General features: G+C 36.9%; 1 protein-coding gene across 1 annotated transcript in view; it reads right to left on the bottom strand.

Moving 5' to 3' along the window:
- Positions 1-24,373, bottom strand: part of Malrd1 (MAM and LDL receptor class A domain containing 1) — a 462,193-nt gene that overhangs the window by 89,389 nt on the left and 348,431 nt on the right. Inside the window, exons 33-34 of the mRNA XM_042686149.1 lie at positions 16,850-17,051; positions 2,586-2,849 (exon numbers count right to left, since the gene is read on the bottom strand). Of these exons, the coding sequence (XP_042542083.1) occupies positions 2,586-2,849; positions 16,850-17,051 (466 nt within the window). The remainder of the gene's footprint in view (positions 1-2,585; positions 2,850-16,849; positions 17,052-24,373) is intronic.

Genomic DNA, 24,373 nt, shown 5'->3' on the forward strand with positions numbered 1-24,373 from the left:
GGATGTATTAATGCTGCTGTAGTCTTCCTTTAAGAAGTCTTTCTTTTTCTATTTCCCCTGTTCAAGCAATGACACATTAGCTTTCCTGATGCCTGAATAAGAAAGTTGAAAGTAACCCTTGATTACCTTCTCCTCCTCATCACAGGATGATATAAAGTGCTCATAATGCTCACCACACATAGTTGGTCAATCTCTTCATTACGAATGACAGCATTTTCTAAGCAGTTCCTCTTCACTACTTCTATCTACCTAAATACTAATTAAATGCTCTTTTGGGAGCACTACTCTGATAAGTGAGGATTTGGTAAGATTGGGTCCCTCATTTTCTTTCCAGAACTTTCTACACTTCTTACCACAAACCCTGCTTCAAGGTAATACAAAATGACTTATTCTCTTTGTCTGAAACAGTACTTGCTTGAGACAAGCGTTTCTATTTTATTTGTTCAGTGATTGCTAAGCTATTCAAGTCTGGCTTTGCAGTCACTTTTCTTGTTGAAATGTACAGACAGTCACACTATTGTTAGACAGTATGCCAACTACTCTGTCAATATATTTCTGTGGTAGAAGTCATCCTACTGTACCCCCTAATCTTGCTTTCTGGCCTTCTTCGGTGGTATATGATCCATCTAGACTCTGAATTGGAACAGGTCTCCATCTACCTTTATCATCAAGGCACAATGTAATATATGACATCAGATAGACTCTTAATGAAGGTCTGTGAAAATGTCTTTCTAAATCACCAGGGGAGCCTAGCAGTAAATGATTATTATTTGGCAAATTATGATCATGGAATGCTTTGATTTTTGCAGTGTTCTGCAACATTTTGTCCTCAGCCTAGTCCTAAATTGGACCCAGATTCCCTTAGGAATAAGAGCTCATATGAATGACTAGTCAAACTCTAACTTCCTAATGAATGTCTGAATTGATAAGAGCACAACACTTCCCTTAGCTTTTCTGGGAATAACTTTCTTAGTGGAGCTAAATATCACATGACTATAATGAAACTATAGGACTATGGTGGAAACTAATATTATTTCTGTCAGCCAAATTGCATTAGAGTTGTGATGGAAACAGAAATAAGTAATTTAGCCAGATTTTTCCTTTAGATTTACCTTCATTTGCTTACTTCTAAGAAAATATTATACATCCTGCCAATTTACTTTTATCCCAGAGAGAATATACAAGCAGAAAAATAAGAGAGAGGTAAAAAACAAATCTCCAAGTCTAAACTAGGAAACAGAGCTACTGATTTAAGGCTAAAGCCTTTAAATATCCAAAGGTGCTCTTCTTCTATTTCACTCATCTCTAATTCTTTTCCAAGAGTCAGAATTCTAGGCCTGATTAATTAGGACTCTGAGTTAGTTATCTTCCTTTCCCTGTTTCACTTTCATAGTTATATCCCCAAATGATAATTTTTTCAACACAGTATGTTCATTATGGCCCTCTATCTCTGTAGTCCTCACCAAACATAGGATATAATATAATAGACTGAAGAAACAGGCAGCAGGCCAATAATCAAGTAACGTGTTAGTCATTTTTATACTCTGCTGTGATTATTAACTCACATTTAGATGTATGCAATTACTTTGTCTTTTTTAGGGACTACTAGAGATTGAGCTCAGGGCCTCATGATTGCTAGGTAGGGAGGCATTCTACCCACTTGATCTACACCCCTGATGTTTTTGCTTTACTTTGTTTTTCAGATAAGGTGTTACGTTTTTGCTGAGGGTTAGCCTGGAACCAAAATCTTCCCTATCTCTACCCCTTGAGTAGCTTGAAATTGGAGGCATGTATCACTCTGTCATCTGTTTTTGAGATATATTCTTAACTTTTGCCTGGTCTTACTTCCATTCTTCCATCTCCATCTATCACATAGCTTGGATAACAGGCATGGACCATATCACAATGTGTCATTACTTTTACTAAAATATTTGTTTCTAACTGATATCAGCTAGTTTTTATTAAAAACAGAAGGTACTCAGCTCCAGGGCCTTAGATTTTACATGTATCTGTTCAAATTCTCATGGTATTGCTCAACTGGTTTGAGTCTTGCAGAAATGAAATTGGCAACACTCAAACTCCTTTGCTACACTGTCTATATTTTTAAAGGCTGAATATGAAGTTATAATGCTATGTCATCTACCTGGGTAATTGTCTAGACCTAGTTATCACTACATGCATTCATTTAATTCAATGTCTGCCAAAAGCCCCTGACTCAAATAATCTTCCTGACCCTTTAAGGTGGAAAGAAATCAGGTTTGTATTTCTTCAAGCCATTTCTGTAAGTGTTTTAAAAAGATAACAAATATGTAAGAGAAGCCTACATTAGAATGACCTAGATGTAAATGGAAAATGAAATATGAGCAGATTGACACACATTAGTAGAACCACAAGAGTGCTTCCAGAAATGATGAGTAAGACCTTCATGCTTTGTTTAGCAACATAATACACTCAAAACAAAAACTCGGTTACCGATGATACGATCATGGAAAGACCCTAGAGAACGTTGTTTCATCTGTCAAGCTCTCTATCTTTTCAAAACATCATTTCTTCTCTGGCACACTGAATTAGCAAGAGTTACTCACAGCAGCTGGATTCATCTTCATTAAAGTGACAGTCAGCCACTCCATCACAGAGCAGGAGAGTTGGGATACACTGGCTCGCTGAGCACTTGAATTCCATGTCTCCGCAGAGCTGAGAGGAAGGGCCAGTAGAGCAATCCATTTCATCAGACCCGTCTAAGCAATCTTCCAGCCCATCACACTTCCCTGAACCTGGAGTACACTGTGGTGTGTAGATGCAAGTGAACTGATCAGCTTCACAGAGTGAGGGCTGCATTGTGCCAGGACCTAGGAATGGGAGCAAGTCATGTCATGTTAGCATTGGGATGCCTCTGTGTCTGTATCGCATTATTGTAGGATACGTGTATTTTTGCACGACTGTAAGACAGGTTGGTAATTTAAGTCAATTAACTTCCAGTTGGTAAATGTGAACCATACAAAGCATAGGGATATTATTAGAGAGAATTTCTTATGTGAATCTCAACAGCAATATTCTTAAAAAGAGAGGTTGAAAGAGATGGAGGAATGGAGAATGATGGAAGAGTTGACCTTGCTTGGCCAGCTTCATTAGACTAAGAATTGACAAGCTCAGTAGAAACCCTTTGTCTACTTGCTTGAAGAAAATTTTCAAGGAAAAAAAGTGAAAATGAAAATGTAAAACCTTTCTCAGCATGTCAGCCCCACAAAGTTGTGTTTCAGTCCAGGTTTGATCTATGGGAATAGATGTCTATCTCTGAACTAAACTGAACAGTGAACAGTCAAAACTATTTAAAAAAAAAACAGACAATCATGATATGAAACAGATATTTTCAGATGAAAGGATGCCTTAAGTTTGGATTCATATTAGATTTAATAGTAAAATCAGGTTCACTGGAAAGATGTATTATAACTTTAAAATTTAAGGCAATTATTATTACATCAGTAAACAGTTTATTAGCTGTCTCTTCATAGCCAAACATGGGGAATTTAATACCTGATAATAGATTTAAACATAAGTTCCTATCCTTTATTTGGAAGTAACAATGGAATTGAATTCCAGAAACATCTTTATCTGAAAGGATTGAGAAATACTTTATCTTTTGTGTTTATGGAAGCTAGAAGGCTTATGCAGTCTCTTGTGGCTTTTCTCTTGCTCTGCACAAATGATCCCTTTAATACCAAGACTACCTTTCACCGTCTGCTGGAAAGTTGCCAATGATAGATCGCTCACAGTAAGTCTACCCCCAAGAATTGCCTCCAAGTTTGCAAACCCTCCCACGGGGAACTCCACTCACAGACGAATTGGAGAATCCATGGCTCGACCCCTGTTTCCATGTGGATATGCACGGAGGCCAGTGCAACCTCAGAGCTCTCTCTACAACATAACCATCCCAGCTCACGCATTCTCTCCCTCCTTCCGTTCTGCTTCCTTCCTCCCCAAGATTCTTCCTCGGAGAATTTCCAATAAACCTTTGACACAGGAATCTGTCTCAGAGTTGGCTTCCCAGGGAACCTGTTTTAAAATATTTCCGAAGCACCAAGGCAGATCTTGTCTTAAAGTAAGCCCTCTCTGTACTGTTTCTCAATTTTTTTCCCACAGAAATATTTCTGGTAAAGGAGGAAGATAGATTTGTACTCCTTAATGGAATGCAGGTAGGCGGTCTAGCTGGAAAGCAGTTCTCCATTAGTTCAGTATTTCTTTTAAGTCTCTTGTTTAATCCGAATAGAAAGTTTATATTTTACTACATAAGATATCCATGCTTCAGCAGCATAGTTTCTTATAGAATTCAAATAAAATTTAAAATCCTGAAAAACATATTAAGCTTGTATGTTGACTTGATTGCAATCACCTGCATGAACTCTGTAAGGAATGTGAACCAATAGGAAGGTTTTTCTAAAATTGTGGATTTATCCTTGAGTGTCAGCTATGGAGTTAGTTTAGTTATTAAGGCTAAAATCGCATGCTTAATTCTGAAAAGTATAAATGACTTTCTTTTCATACTCTGAAACATCTCAGCACTACCACAATTTCGTATTATAAGTGATACAAACACAAATGGATGAAGCTACATGCTGGTCAATTCCAACTACATGACATTCTATGAAAGAAAGGGCTATGGAGACAGTAAGGGCTCTGTGATCGTCAAGAGTTGGAAAGGGCATGGGAAGTGGAGACAGAAGGAATGAAGAGATAGTCCCTGGAAGATTTTTACCATGGTGAAACTGTTCTACATGACACTATAATAGATACATGTCCACATATTTTTGTCAAAATCCATAGAATTATCAATAACCAAAGTGAACTCAAATGTGAATTGTTGACTTTGGCTGACAATGATGTGCCTTCTGTAACTGTGGCTTATCATTTGTACCAATGTACCACTTCTGCTGGGATGTTGATATTTGGGCAGGCTCTGTGTATGTGTGTGTTAGGGGAGTATATATAGAAAATCTCTATGTTTTCTGTTTAGTTTTACTGCGAATCTAAAAATTCTATTATGTAAAATGTGTAGTATGTATAAAGAACATATAGGGGCTGGGAAGGTGGCTCAGTGGTAGAGTGCTTGCCTTGCATGCATGAGGCCGTAGGTTTGATTCCTCAGTACCACATAAGCTGAAAAAGCCAGAACTGGTGCTGTGGCTCAAGTGGTAGAGCGCTAGCCTTGAGCTGAAGAGCTGAGGCACAGTGCCCAGGCCCAGAGTACAAGCACCACAACCGACAAAAAAAAAGAACAAATATACATATACACACTTTATATATATTCTGATTAAAATTGATATATATTTACACATAATTAGGTATCATTTAGAAACTATATTGTAGCTGATAATTGGTGTATATATACATAAACACCAGGGTGTGTATATATATATACACCAATTATATTAGTAGATGTATATATTTTACATATGTGAATTATGTATAATATATATAATTAGATATTCTTTAGAAACTTCATTGTAGTTTGAAACTCACATTTGGATATTTTTCTCTTGAAATTTCTAGCTTCTAATTTCTCCAAATTTCTTTTAAAAGATTGATACCCAAACTTTAAAATGCATAGAATTTTGATAATTATAGCTTGTATTGCTCAAACACAGTTCATTTCTTATCATATGCAGGACTTTTTTTGTTAGGTTATTTGAACTCAATGGAATTGAGTGAATGTATGAGGACAATGAAGTTAGTTCTGTGAGAACCATGGTTATCTTCCCTGAAATTGAATTGTTGTTCTTTATGTGAGACAGCTACTTTGCAGAAGACCATAAAATGATTATTGTAAAACTGAAATTTATGTCAGGAAAGCAAAGTAAAATAATACAGTCTGCATTAATAGTGTTCTTTGTACCACAAAGAGTAGTTAAAATAGAAAGGATAAAAGAAAAATGAGGAGATATTCAGAAATGTTAACACTGTGATAAAGGGAGATAAAAAGAAAGACACTCCAAAAAAACTGATTAATTTAGAATATATGATTCATTATATAAGCTATAAGTAGTTTTACTTGTTTTGTTTTTAAATTTTTATTGTAAAGGTGATGTATAGAGGGGTTATAGTTACATAAGTCAGGTAATGAGTACATTTCTTTTTGGAAAGTGTCACCTCTTCCCTCATTTTCTCCCAGTGTTTGTTTTGCTGTTTTAAGTCAAAACAAAATGATTGGTCATATCATTTTAGTCCTGATGCGGTGGGGCAGAAAGTCAAAACAGATTCCTAAAATAAAACATACACTCTAAGCTCTGCGGGTATATGTCTGAAAAGGAGGATCAGAAGTTTCAAGTGAATTAGAATTATCAGGAAAGTCTGTTTCATAGGCAGTTTTCGATCGATTTATTCTTTGTATCTCAGAACCGACTGAGGGCTCTGTCAACAATGAAGTTTCCTCAATCATGTGTACCCTACTAACTATGTTTACTTCAGTGAAGTGCAAGGATAGGATTTACCACTATCATTTGGAAACTGCATATAAGCATTAATTACTCTTTTGTAAGTCCATATCAGCCATCACATGTCTCAGCAGGAAATAAGTTTAAGGAATGCTGTTTTATAGTTTCAGACATTTGTGTTTAAGTTCTTTTAATAAAGGGATTCTGACCGGGCGCCAGTGGCTCATACCTGTAATCGTAGCTACTCAGGAGGCTGAAATCTGAGGACCATGGTTCAAAGCCATCTCTGGTTTATCTCCAATAAACCACCAGAAAACTGGAAGTGGCGCTGTGGCTCAAGGGGTAGAGTGCTAGCCTTGAGCTGAAGAGCTGAGGGACAGTGCCCAGGCCAGAGTTCAAGCCCCATGACCACCAAAAAAAAAAAAAAAAAAAAAGGATTCTATAACAGAAACTCCAGCAAGTAAAGTCACAGGATCCTATTGTGAAAGTACAATTGCAGAACATCATCTTTACCAGGTCTTTACTCAATGAAAGCGCTGGTATCACCTAAAATGTGGGCACTCCAAGTTGGAATGGAGCAAGTTCAGGAAGTGATGTCTGTTAACTAACTTAACGTTCCCTAGTAACCAAAACATCACTGCGCATGCCACATCCTACTGTGTGCTACAAAGACAGTCTGATCCCTGACATTGTGATTCTGTGTCCCTCTACAGAATGTGAATTTGTGTTATTTACTTTTGTTCATATGACATTGAAAATATACTTCTCATAACAAGAAAAAATTTTTGCATTCTCATAGTCGACAGTGAAACTCAAGGAATCTTTCTCATGGATTTCATTTCAATGCAATGAAAGTTTCAGGTTCCCAAGGATCATATGATAGATTTTGATCTTTCTGATTAATATGCTTAGTGAAAGCAAAATTGATTGTTTCAAAGGAAAATGATATTACCATGAAACTCAAACTTTAAGAAGAAAGTCAAGCTGTATCCAAATATTGCTATATTTGTTGACATGGGTGATAAAAAATGCTCATTGTAGTGCATTGCTTACAAATGATCTCTGGCACCATGGGCTCAACACCATGAAAAGATAGCACAAAATCTATGTGGGGGGGGGGGGGGAGAATAAATTTTTTAAACTATTTTTTGTGAAAATTCCTGATGTATTTTGAATTGTGATTGTTTGTGTACATATTCATCTATAATATTTATGTATATATACATTTACACACATACACATGATGCATGCATGCATGAGCATGTGTGCACACACATATATGTATACCATGTGTGTATAACATAAATTGATGGTATTGGGGTTTGAACTCAGAGCTTCTTGCTTTCTAGCAAAGCACTCTATCACTTGAGCCATGCCTGCAGTCATTTTTATTTTGTACATTTTTGCTCTGATTATTTTTGAAGTAGATCCTCTTATTTTTGCTTCTCACCATAGGTAGTATGATAGGATGAGAGGTAGGCACCACCACACCTAGCTTCTTCTGTTGAAGTGGGTTCTTGAGACATTTTGTGTGTACCTACACTAGACTGGAACCAGAGTCATCCGGATCTCATCCTCCCTCGTAGCTTTTTCCACCACATGCAATTATGGGTTAAGGGGGTGGGGGAATGTCTCAAACTTTTGCTAAGGCTGGTCTTGACCCACAGTCCTCCTGATCTAGACTGCCTGAATATGTTTGATTACAGATATGAGCCACTAGTTCCTGCCTTATATTTTTAGAGAGTGTATCTTTATGGAGAAGTAATTTTTTTCTTGTCTTTTCTATTTTTGCCAGCCTTGGGACTTGAACTCAGCGCTTGGGCACTCTTCCTGAGCTTCTTTAGCTTAAGGTTAGCACTCTACCACTTGAGCCACAGGGCCACTTGTGGCTTTTTCTGTGTATGTGATACTGAGGAATCAAACCCAGGGTTTCATGCATGCTAGGCAAGCACTCTACCACTCTACCCCTACCACTACAACTACTGTACCACTAGGCCACATTCACAGCCCCAGAAGCAATCTTATAGTATACAAATCTTAGGGTTATTTTTTTTCAGTTTGAAAAAGAGTAATTTGTCATGGGAAACCAAAAGAAAGTCAATTAGTGTTTTATTTTATTTCAATGTATCTTATAACTTACATATTTTCAGAAAGGTGGAATGTGGATTCTGTTTTGAATATAGGGTATGGGAACAGCATGGTACACATGCAGATCTATTGACAGCCTATGGAGTATAGTAGTCAGAAGCTTGTTTGGTTAGTCACAGGAGTATCCATGAATAAAATAGTAAAAGCTAAGCCAGGTGTTGATGGCTGATACCTGGAATCCTAGCTACTCAGAAGGCTAAGATTGTTTCAAGATCAATCCAGGCAGGGAAGTCCTTGAGACTACCTCTAATTTACTACCTGAAAAACAAACTGTTTAAATAGGGATACAGGTAGACCCATTGCAACAATGAGATGTATAAGTCGTTAAGTCGAAAACGAACTTTACAACTTTGGTGGGGAGGAGAAGAGGGTTGGGTAAGGGGGTAGGGGAGGATGGGATGGGAAGGGTAAACAAAGGAGGAGGCTACAATGCTTGATAAGAAATGTACTCATTATCTTGCCCATGTAATTGTAACCCTTGTGTACAGTATTTTCACAATAAAAAAAATTAAAAAAAAAAGCTGGAGGTAGAGCAGTGGCTTGAGTGGTGAATCGTTAGCCTTGATGAAAAGTGCACTGGGACAGTGTCCTTACTGTAGAAGTTGATAAGAATCTGGGAAGAGATGCCAAGCAGAAAGTGATCATTGTAGCCAGATACCAGAGTTGAGGGGAGGAGGTCATGGCTATAATCCTAGCTACTCAAGAGACTGAGACCTGAAGGATCACAACTCAAAGTCATCCCAAGCAGAAGGGTCCATCACACTACATTTCCAATTAACCAGCAAAAATCCCAGGTAGACACATGGCTCAATGAGGTAGAGTGCCAATTGAACACACATAAGGCCCTGAGCTGAAACTCCACTACGGAGTGGGAAAAAGAAAGTGATAATTTTCAAAGTGAATATTTGAAGCTAGTCAAGGCTAAAGCTAAAATCTAAACAACAGAGAGACAACATACATGCAAATGTAAGTAAACATCCATGCACACACATATACGTGCACCTGTGCACTTGTGCAAGGTGTGTGCATGTGCATTTTATCTGCATGCTTAAAGCCATGAAGCTATTCATCAGTGAGAAAAAAAAAGAATACGATATTGGACTATGAGCAACGTAAGCAAGAGAGAACTATCAGATTGTGGTAGACGCATGAATGGGCCTGTAATCAGCGTTCACTGTTTTCCCCAGAACAGAGCATAGAGAAACTACAGACTTCAAAGCAAATTAAGAGCTGTAATGCATAAAGTGGCTGCAACAGATGATCTCTTTCACTTTACATGAGTATTGGAAAGGAGGTTGCTCCCTAATCAAAAATGGGGAAACTACTTCAAATGACTAAAATTGCATAACTGATCTTTTCTTTTAAATTTCAGAAACCCCAAATAATCTAAAGTTTACGTGAAGGTGGAAAATACACAGATATGTACAATGTTAGGGCAGGTGTGGGCAGTTCCAGGCTCCTGTCATGGAGCCTGGAGTTCAGAGATCCCCAAGGATTTCTGCTTTGTCATCGCAGATGATGCTGAAGTTCCTGGTCTGACTGGCCTGTGAGAGTTGCCTCTATCATATGCAAAGTTGGACCAGGTTATACACGTGGCTTAATTTAATGCTGTTAGTTGATAGCCCATACCTACTGCAACTTTATTTAATAGTTTAAGAATTTGCCCTTATCTAAACTCTTCATTTCTAAGCTTAGATACTATAATATTGAAACACCTTTCTTTTAATCCATCCTTTAAATGACTTTTAATACATGTTTCCCAAAAAGACTTCTATTCAACAAAACAAAAACGAAAACAAAAACATGGCTCTTCATGGCATACAGTATAAAGTATACTGTATTTAGTATACTGACATGGTTCACTATCACCTATAGTCTTGCTTTCCCCATGAAAACTTGATGTTGACAGGGAATCTTCCAGATGATATGATGAGCATTACTCTCCTGGCTTGCTAGGGTAAGGACATCATCAGCACTCTAATGGAAAGGCTTTAACTGACAAAAGTTATGAGCCAGTGCTTCAGCACCAACCAAGTTATTAATTTTTTTGTATGTGTCTGTGTTGGTTCTGGGGCTTGAACTCAGGAACCTGGACCCTGTCCCTGAGCGCTTTTGCTCAAAGCTAGCACTCTACAACTTGAGCCACAGCTTCACTTCCAGTATTTTCTTTCTTTCTTTCTTTTTTGTAGTTAATTGGAAATAAGAGCCTCACGGACTTTCCTGCTCAGGCTGGTTTCAAACCATTATCCTCAGATCTCAGCCTCCTAAGTAGTTAGAGTTCCATGTGTGAGCCACTGGCACCTGGCTTTATTACATTTTTCTTAGTGTACCAGGATTTATATTGGAGGCTGAAAACTCACCTCTAGCATACACTAGAAATGTATGTATATAACAGGCAACCTCTGGGTGAAGGAATTTTGCTCCATTTCGCAGGCATTTTGGGAACACCTATTTCAACTGTCTTAGGAAGGACCAATGAAATGAGTACACACTGAGGGGTTCCATGAGAGATGATGAGGGCTCAGCAGTCTTTATGAGCAATCAAACACAACCTGTCACTGCAATAGCATAACATTCAGTTAACAGCAACTAGCCATGTAGCATTTATTTTTAGTCTACTTTCTGCCTTCCTAATAGAGTCAATCAGTAATTATTAATGCTACATTGTTATAGGTAATCTTGTTCCATTAAAAAAAAACCACATGTTCTTGGAGATTGGAGATTGTTGATCAGACCAGGGAGTATCAACATGAAGATGTATACTCAAGTACGTTAGTGAGCATCACACTAGTTCTGTACAATTAGGAAGTATAGAAGATGAAGTCTAGATGCCTTGGACCTTAGACTGAACTTCAATCTGGTTAATCATGTGTTATACATAGCAGAAGAGACTCACACATGAACTTGTTACTTCCTTGGAACCCATCTTTTTTTCAACCAAAACTTAGCCATTTTTCTAACTTCATGTCTTCTGTTTTGAGCAAACTTATTCAAGTGAGGAGTGAAAAGTCACATATGTACACAGTCAGACTTCGATAAGCCAAGAAAAAGAAATTGTACCAATCTTTACTTACTTTTACAAAGAATCTTTTCTGGGGAAAATGATCTTATATGGTAATAAGATGTTTTACAAAATTGGTCATTCTATTAAAGTCATTTTTCTTTTTCGATTTGAAAAAAGATCTTTCAATGAAGCTAGATATTTTTTTTAAAGTGAAACAGAATCATGTTTTCCTCTTACTTTTTGAACAATAAACTTGACCTTATGTTTGGTTACTTTCCAGCCCACAACATATGTGTTTTGGGGAATGAGGAAAATCATAATAAAAATCAACTGTACTCACTCAAGAGACACAATTGGGACCAAGTTCACCCTGGCTGCCTGAATCTCTCTAATGCTCTGGCCTGCCTAATAAAATACTTGGATGCATTTCTGAGTGAACAGAAGAACCAGCAAGGGTATAATAATTTTAAAAAATGATGAGGTATTTACAAATTGATTATTGTTTCCAGATGACAAGTTCCTGTTGTATTTCTTTCTGATTTCATATGTACACTGCATATATATATATATATATATTTTTTTTTTGCTTATGCATTTTGTGGAGGTATGAAGCCTGTTCAGATACACATTTACATGGTTAATATCACTGATCACATAAAAAAAGGTCTCATCTTTAGGACAAAGATTTGGGGTAGTGATTTGTGTTTTATCTTCAGACTCAATCTGAAGTCTTCTCAAATCCAGTGAATGTGATTTTTTTCATGGTTGTCATTTGGATCTTTTCCTCTTAATGCAGCTACATTCCTTTCAGCCTCAATATCAGCAGGAAACCAAAAAAGACCCACCCCTTTCTTAGTAGGCAGAATCTCCTAAGATTGTCAGGATTTTCTCCCTTAAGTCAGCCTGGTATTAGTTTTAATGCCATTTTCTGGTTCTAATGTTTTCGCCTGCAAATCTCATTCTCCTTCTAGGAGTAAAGCAGAATTACTCTATCCTCACATAGATTTTGAGAGCTTCATGGCCTACAATAATAGCTTTAAAGCCTAATAATATTTTATAATCCAGCAAATGAATCAAGAATGTCTGAAAACCATTTTCTTGCAGAGTTTTAGTCATTATTCATTAGTATTCATTTTAAAATGAGGCCATTTTATGAATCACTAACTGAACCAAAATTATAATAATGGGCTATGCATTAAAAAATCACACTTCAAAAATATTATCTACATTTGCTATCATACATAATGCAGCACAGTGACTTGAAATTTATCTTATATCTTTCTCAGTCACAGTGATTGTCATCAAATATCATTTGCTACTGCTAAATTCCAAATCAACAAAATAACACAAATGAAAAAAATGCATCTTCAACAATTAAATTCAGAGTGATGCTAATGGGGATATTTCAGTGTGTTCAAGCTTGAAATGGACAAAAAAAATACCACAAAGAACACAAAATTCGTTGTGACATATATTATTTGAAAGTGCACATTTAAGCCATGGAGAATCTGAAGCAGAGTGCAGCTTCCTGTGGAGAGGATTAAGGGCAAATTCTTGAAGAAGGCAGCTTTTGCTCTGCCCTTGGAAGGGAAGAAAGCTTTACACCACAGTAGATAAAACAGGGGACATTCTCTGCCCTGAGGAGCAACAGGACCAGAGTCCTGGAGAAAGAGGATATAGACTATAGAAAAGCAAAAGGTCCTCTTTGAAAGGATCATTTTTATAGACAGAGGCAGATAAAGAAGAATTTGTATTGAAGAGCAGACAACTGGGAACCTTTTAAGCATTTTTCTTCTTTATAACTTGTATGCATTTATGCATTTAGATCCCCCCTCTCTCTCATATGCCATTAGAATATATAAATAGTAGGTATATTGTTGCTGGTCCATGCTGTAAGTTGGCTTAAATGTTCCAGATGATAAAATGATCAAAGGAGAAAAGAAATGGCCCAAAGAAGGGTGATATAGAAAGTAAGTATGATAGAGTAATGCAACTTTCACAGGGGAACAGAGGTTTAGGATTGGTTAACAGTACGTTTCCATTCTGCACTTTTAATTCTGAGGAAATTACACAGAGACAGTTAAGAGGACTGTGGCCTGAGCTCAGCATGGCACTTGTATGAGGAATAATTAAAACCCAAAGTGATGGGAGCCTTGAGAAAACAAAAGCTCAGAGACAGAACCCAAGCTCTGAGGTCAAGCCAGAGGATCAACACCAAACAATAACAACAACCCAAACCAACCATGGTTTCTCCTTTTTCTCAAAGTTTCAACAAGACTGGATATTATTAATTATTAATTCGAATAAGTATTGAAATATATAGGATTCAAACTGTAATCTCAACTATGCTCTAGCTTCTCACATTAATTCCAATGAATAATTTTGACCAGGGAGAGATTAAATCAGTGATTTCAGGCTGGACTTCACTTCGGGTCAGTGGTAGAGTACCTGCCAACTAGCAACACAAGGTAAAATAACAATGTTGTATCCTAAGGTTGTTCCAATTTTTTTGCATTTTTAAAATTATTTTCAATTAATTGTTCAAGGGGGTTTCATTTTGATATGTCCATCTATGCCCATAGTATGCCTTGAGCAGATCACCCTTCCTTCCCTCTCCCTTATCTCTGCTTTTTCTTTTCCCCAAAACTCTCTGCCAAGCTCACTATTCCAGGCTTACATATGTACAGAAATTATTTTGACCACCTTAATTGCATTTTGTTTCATAATACAATTATTCTTCCTGATTACTAGCAGCACCGTTCCAAGCAGATGTGTAAATATACAGGAAAAAAGTTTAAGTACAAAAATAAATATCTTTCATGTTTTTTTCCTTTTTCAGATATATTATTACTTTTGGGGTGCTCTTTTGACAAATTAAAAATTGATTTCATTTTTAAAAATCATTTTCTACATTTAGCAGTATAAGTTCTCATTGTTTATTTCTGGTATTAGGTAAACTTTCATATTCACTAGGGAATATCATCTATTCAGTGACACAGGTTTTCAGTGGATGGGTCACCCATTTGAAATTTTCCTCATAGAACTGTCATTCATTCAGGAGAGGATGTTCATGCTAGTGGTAAAAGAACAAAAATGCCTTCCAACTTTTGGATCTACCTTTGACATTCCATCCCACATACAGTACATATGTGTTTGTATCAGATGTCACAGAATAGATTATGTTTTCTCTCCAAATCTTCAAGTAAACCCAATAAAGTTGTGCTAGGTTTATTTGATATAACTGCATACTTTCTGATACATCAGTATGAAAGATTTGTGTACCTCAATTTGAGAAACTCTTGTTTAATTTATAATTTTCTTTTTCTCCTTCCTTCCCTTCTTCCCTTCCCTTCCCTCCCTCCCTTCCTTCCTCCTTTCCTTCCTTCCTTCCTTTCTATCTTCCTTCCTTCCTTCCTTCCTTCTCTCCCTTCTTCCCTTCTTTTGTTGTTTCCTTCCTTCCTTCCTTCCTTCCTTCCTTCCTTCCTTCCTTCCTTCCTTCCTTTTCTTTTTCTTTCTTGTGGGTTGTGGAGCTTGAACTCAGCGCCTAGAATCTGTCCCTGAACTCTTTGGCTCAAAGCTAGAGCTCTACCCCTTTAAGTCACAGGCCCACTTCTGGTTTTCAAGTGGTGAATTGGAGATCAGAATCTCAAGGGGACTTTTCTGCCCAAGTTGGCTTTGAATCACTCAGATCTCAGCCACCTGAGTTGTTAGGATGATAGGCAGGAGACATCAGAGCCAGGCTAATTTATGATTTTCTAAAAGCATACTGTTGAATCAACAGTGAAATCATCCTAGGAAAACTAAATCCCGAGACTATGGATTTAGGATGAAGAAATGGAGTTGTAAAGAGACACATCTATTACATAGTGACAGAGGCAAGTTCAAGGTTTTCCGCCAAGGGTCATGGTTGTTTTTATATTTGATGGAGAAGTCTATTGTTTATCATTTGGGAGAAAATCAGTTTTTATTTAGGTCAATGTTAGTATTGCTACTACATAATAAACTATAGTAATTATTATTATTTAGAATAATAGTAATTCAGGCCAAATTTCTCAATTTCTGTGCTAAGGTCTTATGTTGAAATAAACAATCTTATTTTGGTCTTGAGGAGCTCAGAATTATTATATCCATATTTACATATAGATGTATACAATCTCCTACTCAATCCTAGTTCTGTTTTTTTTGTTTTTTTTTTTTGGTGGTACTGAGATTTGAACTGACCTTACACTTGCTAGTCAAGTGTTGTACCACTTTAGCGCATGTAACATGAATACAAGAAAGTCAGAAAGACTTTGCTGGAGCAGTGACTAAGAGGTGCTAAGAAAAGAAATAAACAAGAATGCACACTCACTATTGGGTAAGTGGAAGGAGATTTCTTTCCCTGGGACAAAGTAGCAAGAAAAAGAAGTTTCACACTCAGAGGTAAAAAGATCAAAGAAAAATAATGGAGTTTTATTACAAAACAGGTGCATTTGCTATGCAAAGGATACAGAGTATCTGTAGAGTGAAGAAAAATATCAAGAGAGAGGAGGGGGGAGTGGGGGAGATGAGATTTGATAGCTTGAGGGAGGCAGGGCCAGTGAAGGAGAACCACAGGAGCCTGGGACCTTTAAGAGCCAGTTAAGGTGGTAACCCAACACTTTCAGTAGTCCCAGTCTAAAAGCTCAGCAGTAACTTTGGAAAACTCAAAATGGTTATGACTACTACTGCAGAAGATGGGCTGAATAACAGTATCATTCTTTAGGGTGGACTGATAAAGACAGAACACGTGAACAGAATGTAATCACCAGAGTGGGGTGGTGAAGGAGAACATTGAGGAAAGTGATCAGAATTAAAGACATCCAAGTTGTGCATGGATTTGTGTCACCTAGATGTGACTGGCCAGAATTTAGGATTTAAAGAAAACTCTCAGAAGGTTAAGGCCTTGATTAAACAGTAGAAGAAGAAAGAAACAAATGACTCAAGGAAGGGAAAACATTAAAATGAGTAGAGAAGACTGTGGAAGCTAGCAAAGGCTCAGAGCAGGCTCTCCCTTAGGCACTTATAGGAAATCTGTGGGAATAGGAAAGTGGCCAATAAAGCTATATTAATGGATACATTTCCTGAGGGCTTCCTGTAACAAGTTTACTACAGAGTTACCATGGTCCAGTTTATGGGATAGAGACAGGGTTCACCTCTAACTCTTTATACTTGCCCTCTTCATTCTATGAGTAATTCCTCTTCGAATTTCCCAAGTATCATATATTTAGATATAGAAATAGTCACTTACCTCCACCAGACATGCACTCTGGAGTGAAAGAGATGTCATCAAGAGCAATAAAGGTATCATTTCCACCCAAATCAGCTTCAAATGCCACCTTAAATGGACTGTTACTGGAGAGATGTACATGCCCATAGGTCCATCCTGGACTTTTATTGTTCATCAATGACCACACAAGGATGTTTAGTCCTGATTCCTCAATGATGTAAACCTGAAATGAACATAATCAGAAGAAACAGTACTTTATAGTTGTATAATAGAAGTAGCTGAACAGCCAGATGAGAAGTTAGTGAATGTGACAGCTCAGCATAGGGACAATAATGTTTTCTCTCTGTAGAAACTGTGGTTATGCCGGGGACATGGGTGAAATGGAAAGCACAAGTACAAGTACAAGGGCCTGAATTTAAATAACAGTACCATCAAAATACTTGTTATTCCAATTTATGTTCACCAAAGGCCTGATTAAAACTGTAACTGTATGAAGTATCTAAAAGTTGGGGATGCAAAATTAGACATTTATACTTGTAATGAACTTTTGTATGTCAGGCAAAGGTGTTATTGCTGGAAAATAAAAAGAAGCTCATAATAAATGGCTATGAGATTATGGTTCAGAAGCCAAAGTAATAAGCCAAAAATATTTGATATTTTCACAGACAGAAAGCCTGCCTAATGTCACTATTCAACATTAAAAGTACAAGTTCCAACCACACACAACAAACAAGCAGTATAGTGTAAACATCAAAACTAAAAAGAATATTAAGTTTAGCAGATATTCAACAGTGGAAACAATTTAAAATAAATTAAAAATGCCATGGTAAGGAAAAAGCATTATATATATATACATATAGATGTATCTCTCTCTCTCTCTCTCTCTCTCTCTCTCTCTCTCTCTCTCTATATATATATATATATATATATATATATATATACACACACACACACACAAAACATATTGAAAAAATTTCATGGAAATATAATTCCCGTGCTCCTTGTTTTTTCCACAGGCCTTAGCATATATGTATTTAATCCATTACTTTATTATTTCTACAGTTCATTTTTCTGTTTGAATGTAGTCTTTTTATCTTTGATCAATCTTATATACTGTTATCAAATTCCTTTCCTTCCCTTCTTTTCTCACTCTACTTCCCAATGCTCTACTACGATTCCTCCAATAATTAAATTTGTCAATAAATGTCAAGACATTTCGTCTCGCTACTAAATCATACAAGTACTTCATTTCTTCTAACTACTAATTCGTAGCTTAGCTCAATAGACTTAAATAATGTGTATTTTCAATAGTGTGTATTTACATACTCAACAGTGTATTCAAGCGAACAATAGCATGTTATATGGTGTTTCTTCACACAGTTTTCTTTAAAGTATCGAGTGAGACATGCACAAAAGACTAAAATGATAGACTATATTCCTGTCTTCCCAAAGAAATATTATCAATTGTATTCTGAGTTTTATGTGGTAAATCTCAGGAAAAGATTTATTTTAATACCCTTAAAATCTGCTACATTAAAATAGCAAAATTACTAGAATTCTTGAAGAATAACTGATTCTAATTGAATTTGTTTCTAATTTTACATTTCATTGAACAAATTTTACTGAAAAATCAATGTCAGAAGAATAAAAGATATTTGAGACAGATTTGTCAAAACCTTTGATGGATGAATTTTCTTGGATATTTGATTGCACATGAACCAATTATAAAGCAGTGGTCAATATTATTTATTATAAAGTCATTTTTTTTGTCAGTCATGGAGCTTGAACTCAGGGTACAGCTTTACTTTGGGTTTGGATATTTAATTGGAGATACAAGTCTCAAGGACTTTCCTGCTTGGGCTGGCTCAAGACCACAATCCTCAGCCCCAGAGTAGCTAGGATTACAGATATGAGCCACCAGCACCTGGCCTAAAGTAATATTTTTTTAAAATCAAAACTATCAGAGATACAACATGAAATAAAATATAAGATGTTACATTTTAATAAACTATATTATAATAAAAGTTATATATGAAGATTATATTACTATAAAAGCAAGTCTTTATAATCTGGGACAGAAAAACTTGCTAAGTCCAAATAGAATGAAATATGATGTCATCTAAAAGCAAACATATATTACTCCATTAAATACATGGTAAGTATTTTATGTACAGTAACTTCTCAGCAATTATTTATAAAAAAAAAAATTCCTTTGGGCAGGTTGATGGCTCTTGCTTGTAATCTTAGGTAGTCAGGAAGTTGAGATCTGAGAATTGTGGTTCAGTCAGTCTGAGCAGGAAAGTCCATGGACTCTTTTTTTTAAATTTAATTTTACTTTCAAGGTGACGTACAGAGGTATAACAGTTGCACACATAAGGCACTAAGTACATTTCTTGTAGAACTTGTTACCCCCTCCCTCATTCTCTCTCACTTCCCCTTCCTCAGTGCCCCCCCCAAGTTGTACAGTTCATTTCTAACATATTGTCTTGTGAGTACCGTGCACATTTGTTTATTTTTATTTTATTTTATTGTGAAGGTGATGTGCAGAGGGGTTACAGTTACATAAGTAAGGCATTTAAAAACATCCAGGTTTTGAATAGTTTTCAACATTTTTTCATTTGATACTTCAGCGTAAATTATCTTAAAAAAATTTTTTTTATTGTGAGAATACCGTACAGAGGAGTTACAATTACATGGGCAGGATAACGAGTACATTTCTTATCAAGCATTGTTGCCTCCTCTTTGTTTCCCCTTCCCATCCCTTCCCATACTCCCCTCACCTCCCCCCACCTGATCCTCTTTCCCCCACTCCCCTCCTGCCAAAGTTGTAAAGTTCATTTTTCGACATAACGACTTGTGCATCTCATTGTTGCAATGGGTCCACCAGTATCCCTAGTTAGACGATTTGTTTTTGGACTCTTATCATCAATTAACCATCAAGAAGTGCAGCTATGGCTCAAGGGCTAGCCTTGAGCAAAAAAGCTCAAGGACAACATCTAGGCCCCGAGATCAAGACCCAGGATTGGTGTGCATACACACATGCGCGTGTGTGCACGTGCACGCACACACACACACACACACACACACATATTCATTAGAAGGAAATCATTAGACAATGAAGATAAAGACTAGAAAATGTCCAAGTGTTGATGGTTAATTTGCAGAGAACCAAGAATTGCAGAGACCAATGACTTCAACAATATTCATGTACTTAGGTTGCCTAGGTGAAAGCTAAAACAAACAAACAAACAAAAAAAACCCAAACCAGAACAAGATTGTTTTTTGTTTTTCAGTTTTCCTCATGCAGCAATTCAGAAACCCCATGTTCCTGTAACACTGAAAGTGAGTCACTGCTATGCCTTGGGTTCTCTGAATGGACACCTCTGAATATCAGAAACAATTCATCCACTTCATTAAAAATTGAGCTCACTAAACTGTGGTATAAAATGCATGCTTGAAAGGACAGTATGACTGGGCACCGGCTGTTCTCAGCTGTTTCCCTAGCATTCTGATCTTTAACTACCACTGACAGGGCAAAGTAGTTAAATGAGCTACCTTCCAGGTTCATGGTTTCACTTGAAAATACTGAAATTCTATGTAAAAAGAAAGAAAATATCAAATGAAACAGAATGGGTTATTTCTTCCCCAATTGGTGATCTGAGGGATTAAACTAGGTTAATAATATATCAAAAAAAGAAATAATAGGTCAGGCGCTGGTGGTTCAATCCTGTAATCCTAGCTACTCAGGAGGCTGAGATCTGAGGATCCTGGTTCAAAGCCAGCCCAAGCAGGAAAGTCCATGAGACTCTTATCTCCAATTAACTACTCAGAAAACCAGAAGTGGAGCTGTGGTTTAAATGGTAGAGTGCTAGCCTTGAGCTGAAGATTTGAGGGACAGCTCCTAGGCTGAGTTCAAGCCCCATAGCCGACCAAAAAAATATAAAAGAAATAAAAAAGAAATAGCAATGCTGCTTATATTAATAATAGCCTATTTGCATATTTTGTTATAAATGAACACCCATTCACTTGCCCATTACAGCTTTGCAGTTAGAGAAATAGAGATTTAATAATGATTACATACACACAACATAAACTTACAGTCTTTTGTCTCACCTAAAAAATGATTAGAAGTCATCACTTTAGTCCTCAAAGAAAAGAAAAAAAAAGAAAAGAAAGTCAACAACTCTTCTTAGAACCCCTTAGAAAACCGAGACAGCAGAGATAGAGGGAAACACATTGAATCGCACTGTCGTGAAACCCCTACATATGTGAGTAAAGAGTAGGAAAATCTAAACTGAAATTGATGAACTATTGGAAGCTGAGTGCAGGAAAATCTGAAAGCTAATTATTTGTAGGTGTGATTTTTAAGAAGCTTGCAAACTTTGGTGAAAACTTTGAGAGATGTTAAAGGGAATACACATTTTCTTGATAGACAAGAAAGATGAGAATTACATGTAATGTCTTTCAGAAAACCATGCAAGCCAGAAAATGAGGTAGTGATGCATGAAATATAAATAGCTTTAGGATGAATTGTTGAAGTCGATTGGCTGAAATTTTGTTGAGAAGTTTTGCATCAATGTTCGTCAAAGAAATGGGTCTATAGTTCTCTTTTTTGATGAGTCTCTGACTGGTTTTGGGATGAGGGTTATGATGGCTTCATAGAAAGAGTTCGGTAGTGAATTTTCTCTTTCAATTTCATTGGAGAGTTGGAGAGGTATTGGTGTGAGTTCTGTTTTGAAGGCATTGTAGAATTCTATTTTAAATCCATCCGGTCCTGGGCTTTTCTTAGATGCGAGGTCTCTTATTGTTGTTTATATTTCAATGCTTGATATGGGCCTGTTTTTCAGAGATGCAAAGCTGTTTCCATATATGCAAATTAATTAATATAATTCATCACATCAGCAAGAGCAAGAATAAGAACCAAATGGTTATCTCAATAGATGCAGAAAAAGCATTTGACAAGATCCAACATCCCTTTATGATGAAGGCTCTGGAAAAATTAGGAATCCATGGAACATTCCTCAATACAATAAAGGCTGTATATGACAAACCTACAGCCAGCATTATACTAAATGGTGAAAAACTAACGCCATTTCCACTAAACTCAGGAACCAGACAAGGATGTCTCCTCTCTCCACTTCTCTTCAATCTAGTATTAGAATGCCTAGCTACAGCAATAAGACAAGATGCAAACATAAAAGGGATCAAAATAGGGAAAGATGAAGTAAAACTCTCCCTCTTTGCAGATGACATGATCTTGTATGTAAAGAATCCCATGGATTCCACTCCCAAATTACTCAAGCTGATTCAAAACTTTGGCAAAGTAGCAGGGTATAAAATTAGCCCTCAAAAATCAATGGCTTTTCTGAATGCCAAAAAATGAGAAAAATGTGGCTGAAATCAGGAAAGCAACTCCACTCATAATAGCCCCACAAAAAACAAAATACCTAGGAATTAACTTAACCGAAGAAGTGAAGGACCTCTATGATGAAAACTTTAAAAACCTGAAAAAGTAAATCAAAACAGAACTTAGAAAGTGGCATGCTCCTGGATTCGAAGGATCAACATCGTGAAAATGGCAATACTTCCCAAGGCTATCTATAAATTCAATGTGATACCTATCAATATTCTAACCTCATTCTTCAGGGAACTAGAAGAGGCAATCCAAAAATTCATATGGAACAATAAAAGACCCCAAGTAGCAAAACGATCCTTAACAGAAAGAACACTGCTGGAGGAATATCAATACCAAATTTCAAACTCTACTACAAAGCCATAGTAATGAAAACAGCTTGGCACTGGCACAAGAACAGACCTCAGGACCAATAGAATAGAATTGAAAACCCAGAAATGAACCTACAGACCTATAGCTATCTAATCTTCGATAAGGGAGCTAAAAAAATAGAATGGAAGAAAGACAGCCTCTTCAGTAAATGGTGCTGGCAAAATTGGTTAACTACTTGTAGAAAACTAAAGCTAGATCCCTATATATCACCCTGTACCAGAATCAACTCCAAATGGATCAAAGACCTCAAAGTCAAAGCAGACATCCTGAAAACATTACAGGACAGAATAGGAGAAACCTTAGGTCTCCTTGGCACAGGCCGAAATTTTCTTAATAGAGACCCAGAAACACAACAAATCAAAGAAAGGTTGGACAAATGGGATTGCATGAAGCTGCAGAGCTTCTGCAGGCAAAGGACATAACTAGCAAGATCAATAGAAAGCCCACGGATTGGGAGAAGATCTTCACTAGCCATACAACAGACAAGGGTCTCATATCTAAAATATACTTGGAACTCAAAAAATTAAATCCCCCAACAACAAGTCTTCAAAGAAACAACTGTCCAATAAATAGGTGGGCTAAAGACTTAAAGAGAAACTTCTCTGAAGAGGAAATAAGAATGGCCAATAGACACATGAAGGAATACTCAACCTCTCTAACCATAAAAGAAATGCAAATCAAAACAACATTGAGATACCACCTCACCCCAGTTAGAATGGCTATAATCAAAAACTCTAACAATGACAGATGCTGGAAGAGATGTGGACAGAAGGGAGCCCTACTGCACTGTTGGTGGGAATGTAAACTTGTTCAACCACTTTGGAAAGCAGTATGGAGGCTCCTCAAAAGATTCCATATAGAGCTCCCCTAGACCCAGCAATCCCACTTTTGGGCATTTACCTGAATGATCACAAACAAGACCACAGTAAAGCTGCCAGCACAACTATGTTTATTGCAACATTATTTACCATAGCTAAGATCCTAAACCAACCCAGATGCCCCTCAGTAGATGAATGGATCAAGGAAATGTGGTATATATACACAATGGAATTCTATGCCTCCATCAGAAAGAATGACATTGCCCCATTTGTAAAGAAATGGAAAATCTTGGAAAAAATTATATTAAGTGAAGTAAGCCAGACCCAAAGAAGCATAGGTCCCATAGTTTCCCTTATTTGCAATAGCTAGTGTATGTCTGAGACAAGCAGAAAAGGTCAGATACGATGTTGTTAAGGGAACAATGAGAGGTACAAGTTGTTATGTCGAAAAACGAACTTTAAAACTTTGGTTTGGGGGGGGAGAGAATTGGGTAGGGTGCAGGGGGGGGTGTATGGGAATGGATGGGAAGGGGAAACAAAAGAGGAGGCAACAATGCTTGATAAGAAATGTACTCATTATCTTGCCCATGTAATTGTAACTCCTCTGTATGGTATTTTCACAATAAAAAAATGTTATTAAGTGAATTGAACCCCAAGATAAGGTCCCAAGTGGTCTTTTCTTTCTTGCTATTGCTTCTAATGTATTTATAAGATACAACGTGATTTTTTTGTTCCTTTGTATATCCCTCCCCCACTGTATAACCCCTTCTTTCACTGTATTTGATGTTGGTATAATTTGGGGAGGGAAGGGAAAAAACCAAAATTATTGAAATAGGGAAAGAAGTGGACCCATTGCAACAATGAGATATACAAGAGGCTACAGAGGCTATGTTGAAAAACGAACTTTACAATTTAGGGGAGGAGCTGGGTGTGGGTGTAGGG

This window comes from Dipodomys spectabilis, unplaced genomic scaffold (assembly GCF_019054845.1).
Source record: "Dipodomys spectabilis isolate Male_0828 unplaced genomic scaffold, ASM1905484v1 ptg000096l, whole genome shotgun sequence".
Taxonomy (NCBI): domain Eukaryota; kingdom Metazoa; phylum Chordata; class Mammalia; order Rodentia; family Heteromyidae; genus Dipodomys; species Dipodomys spectabilis.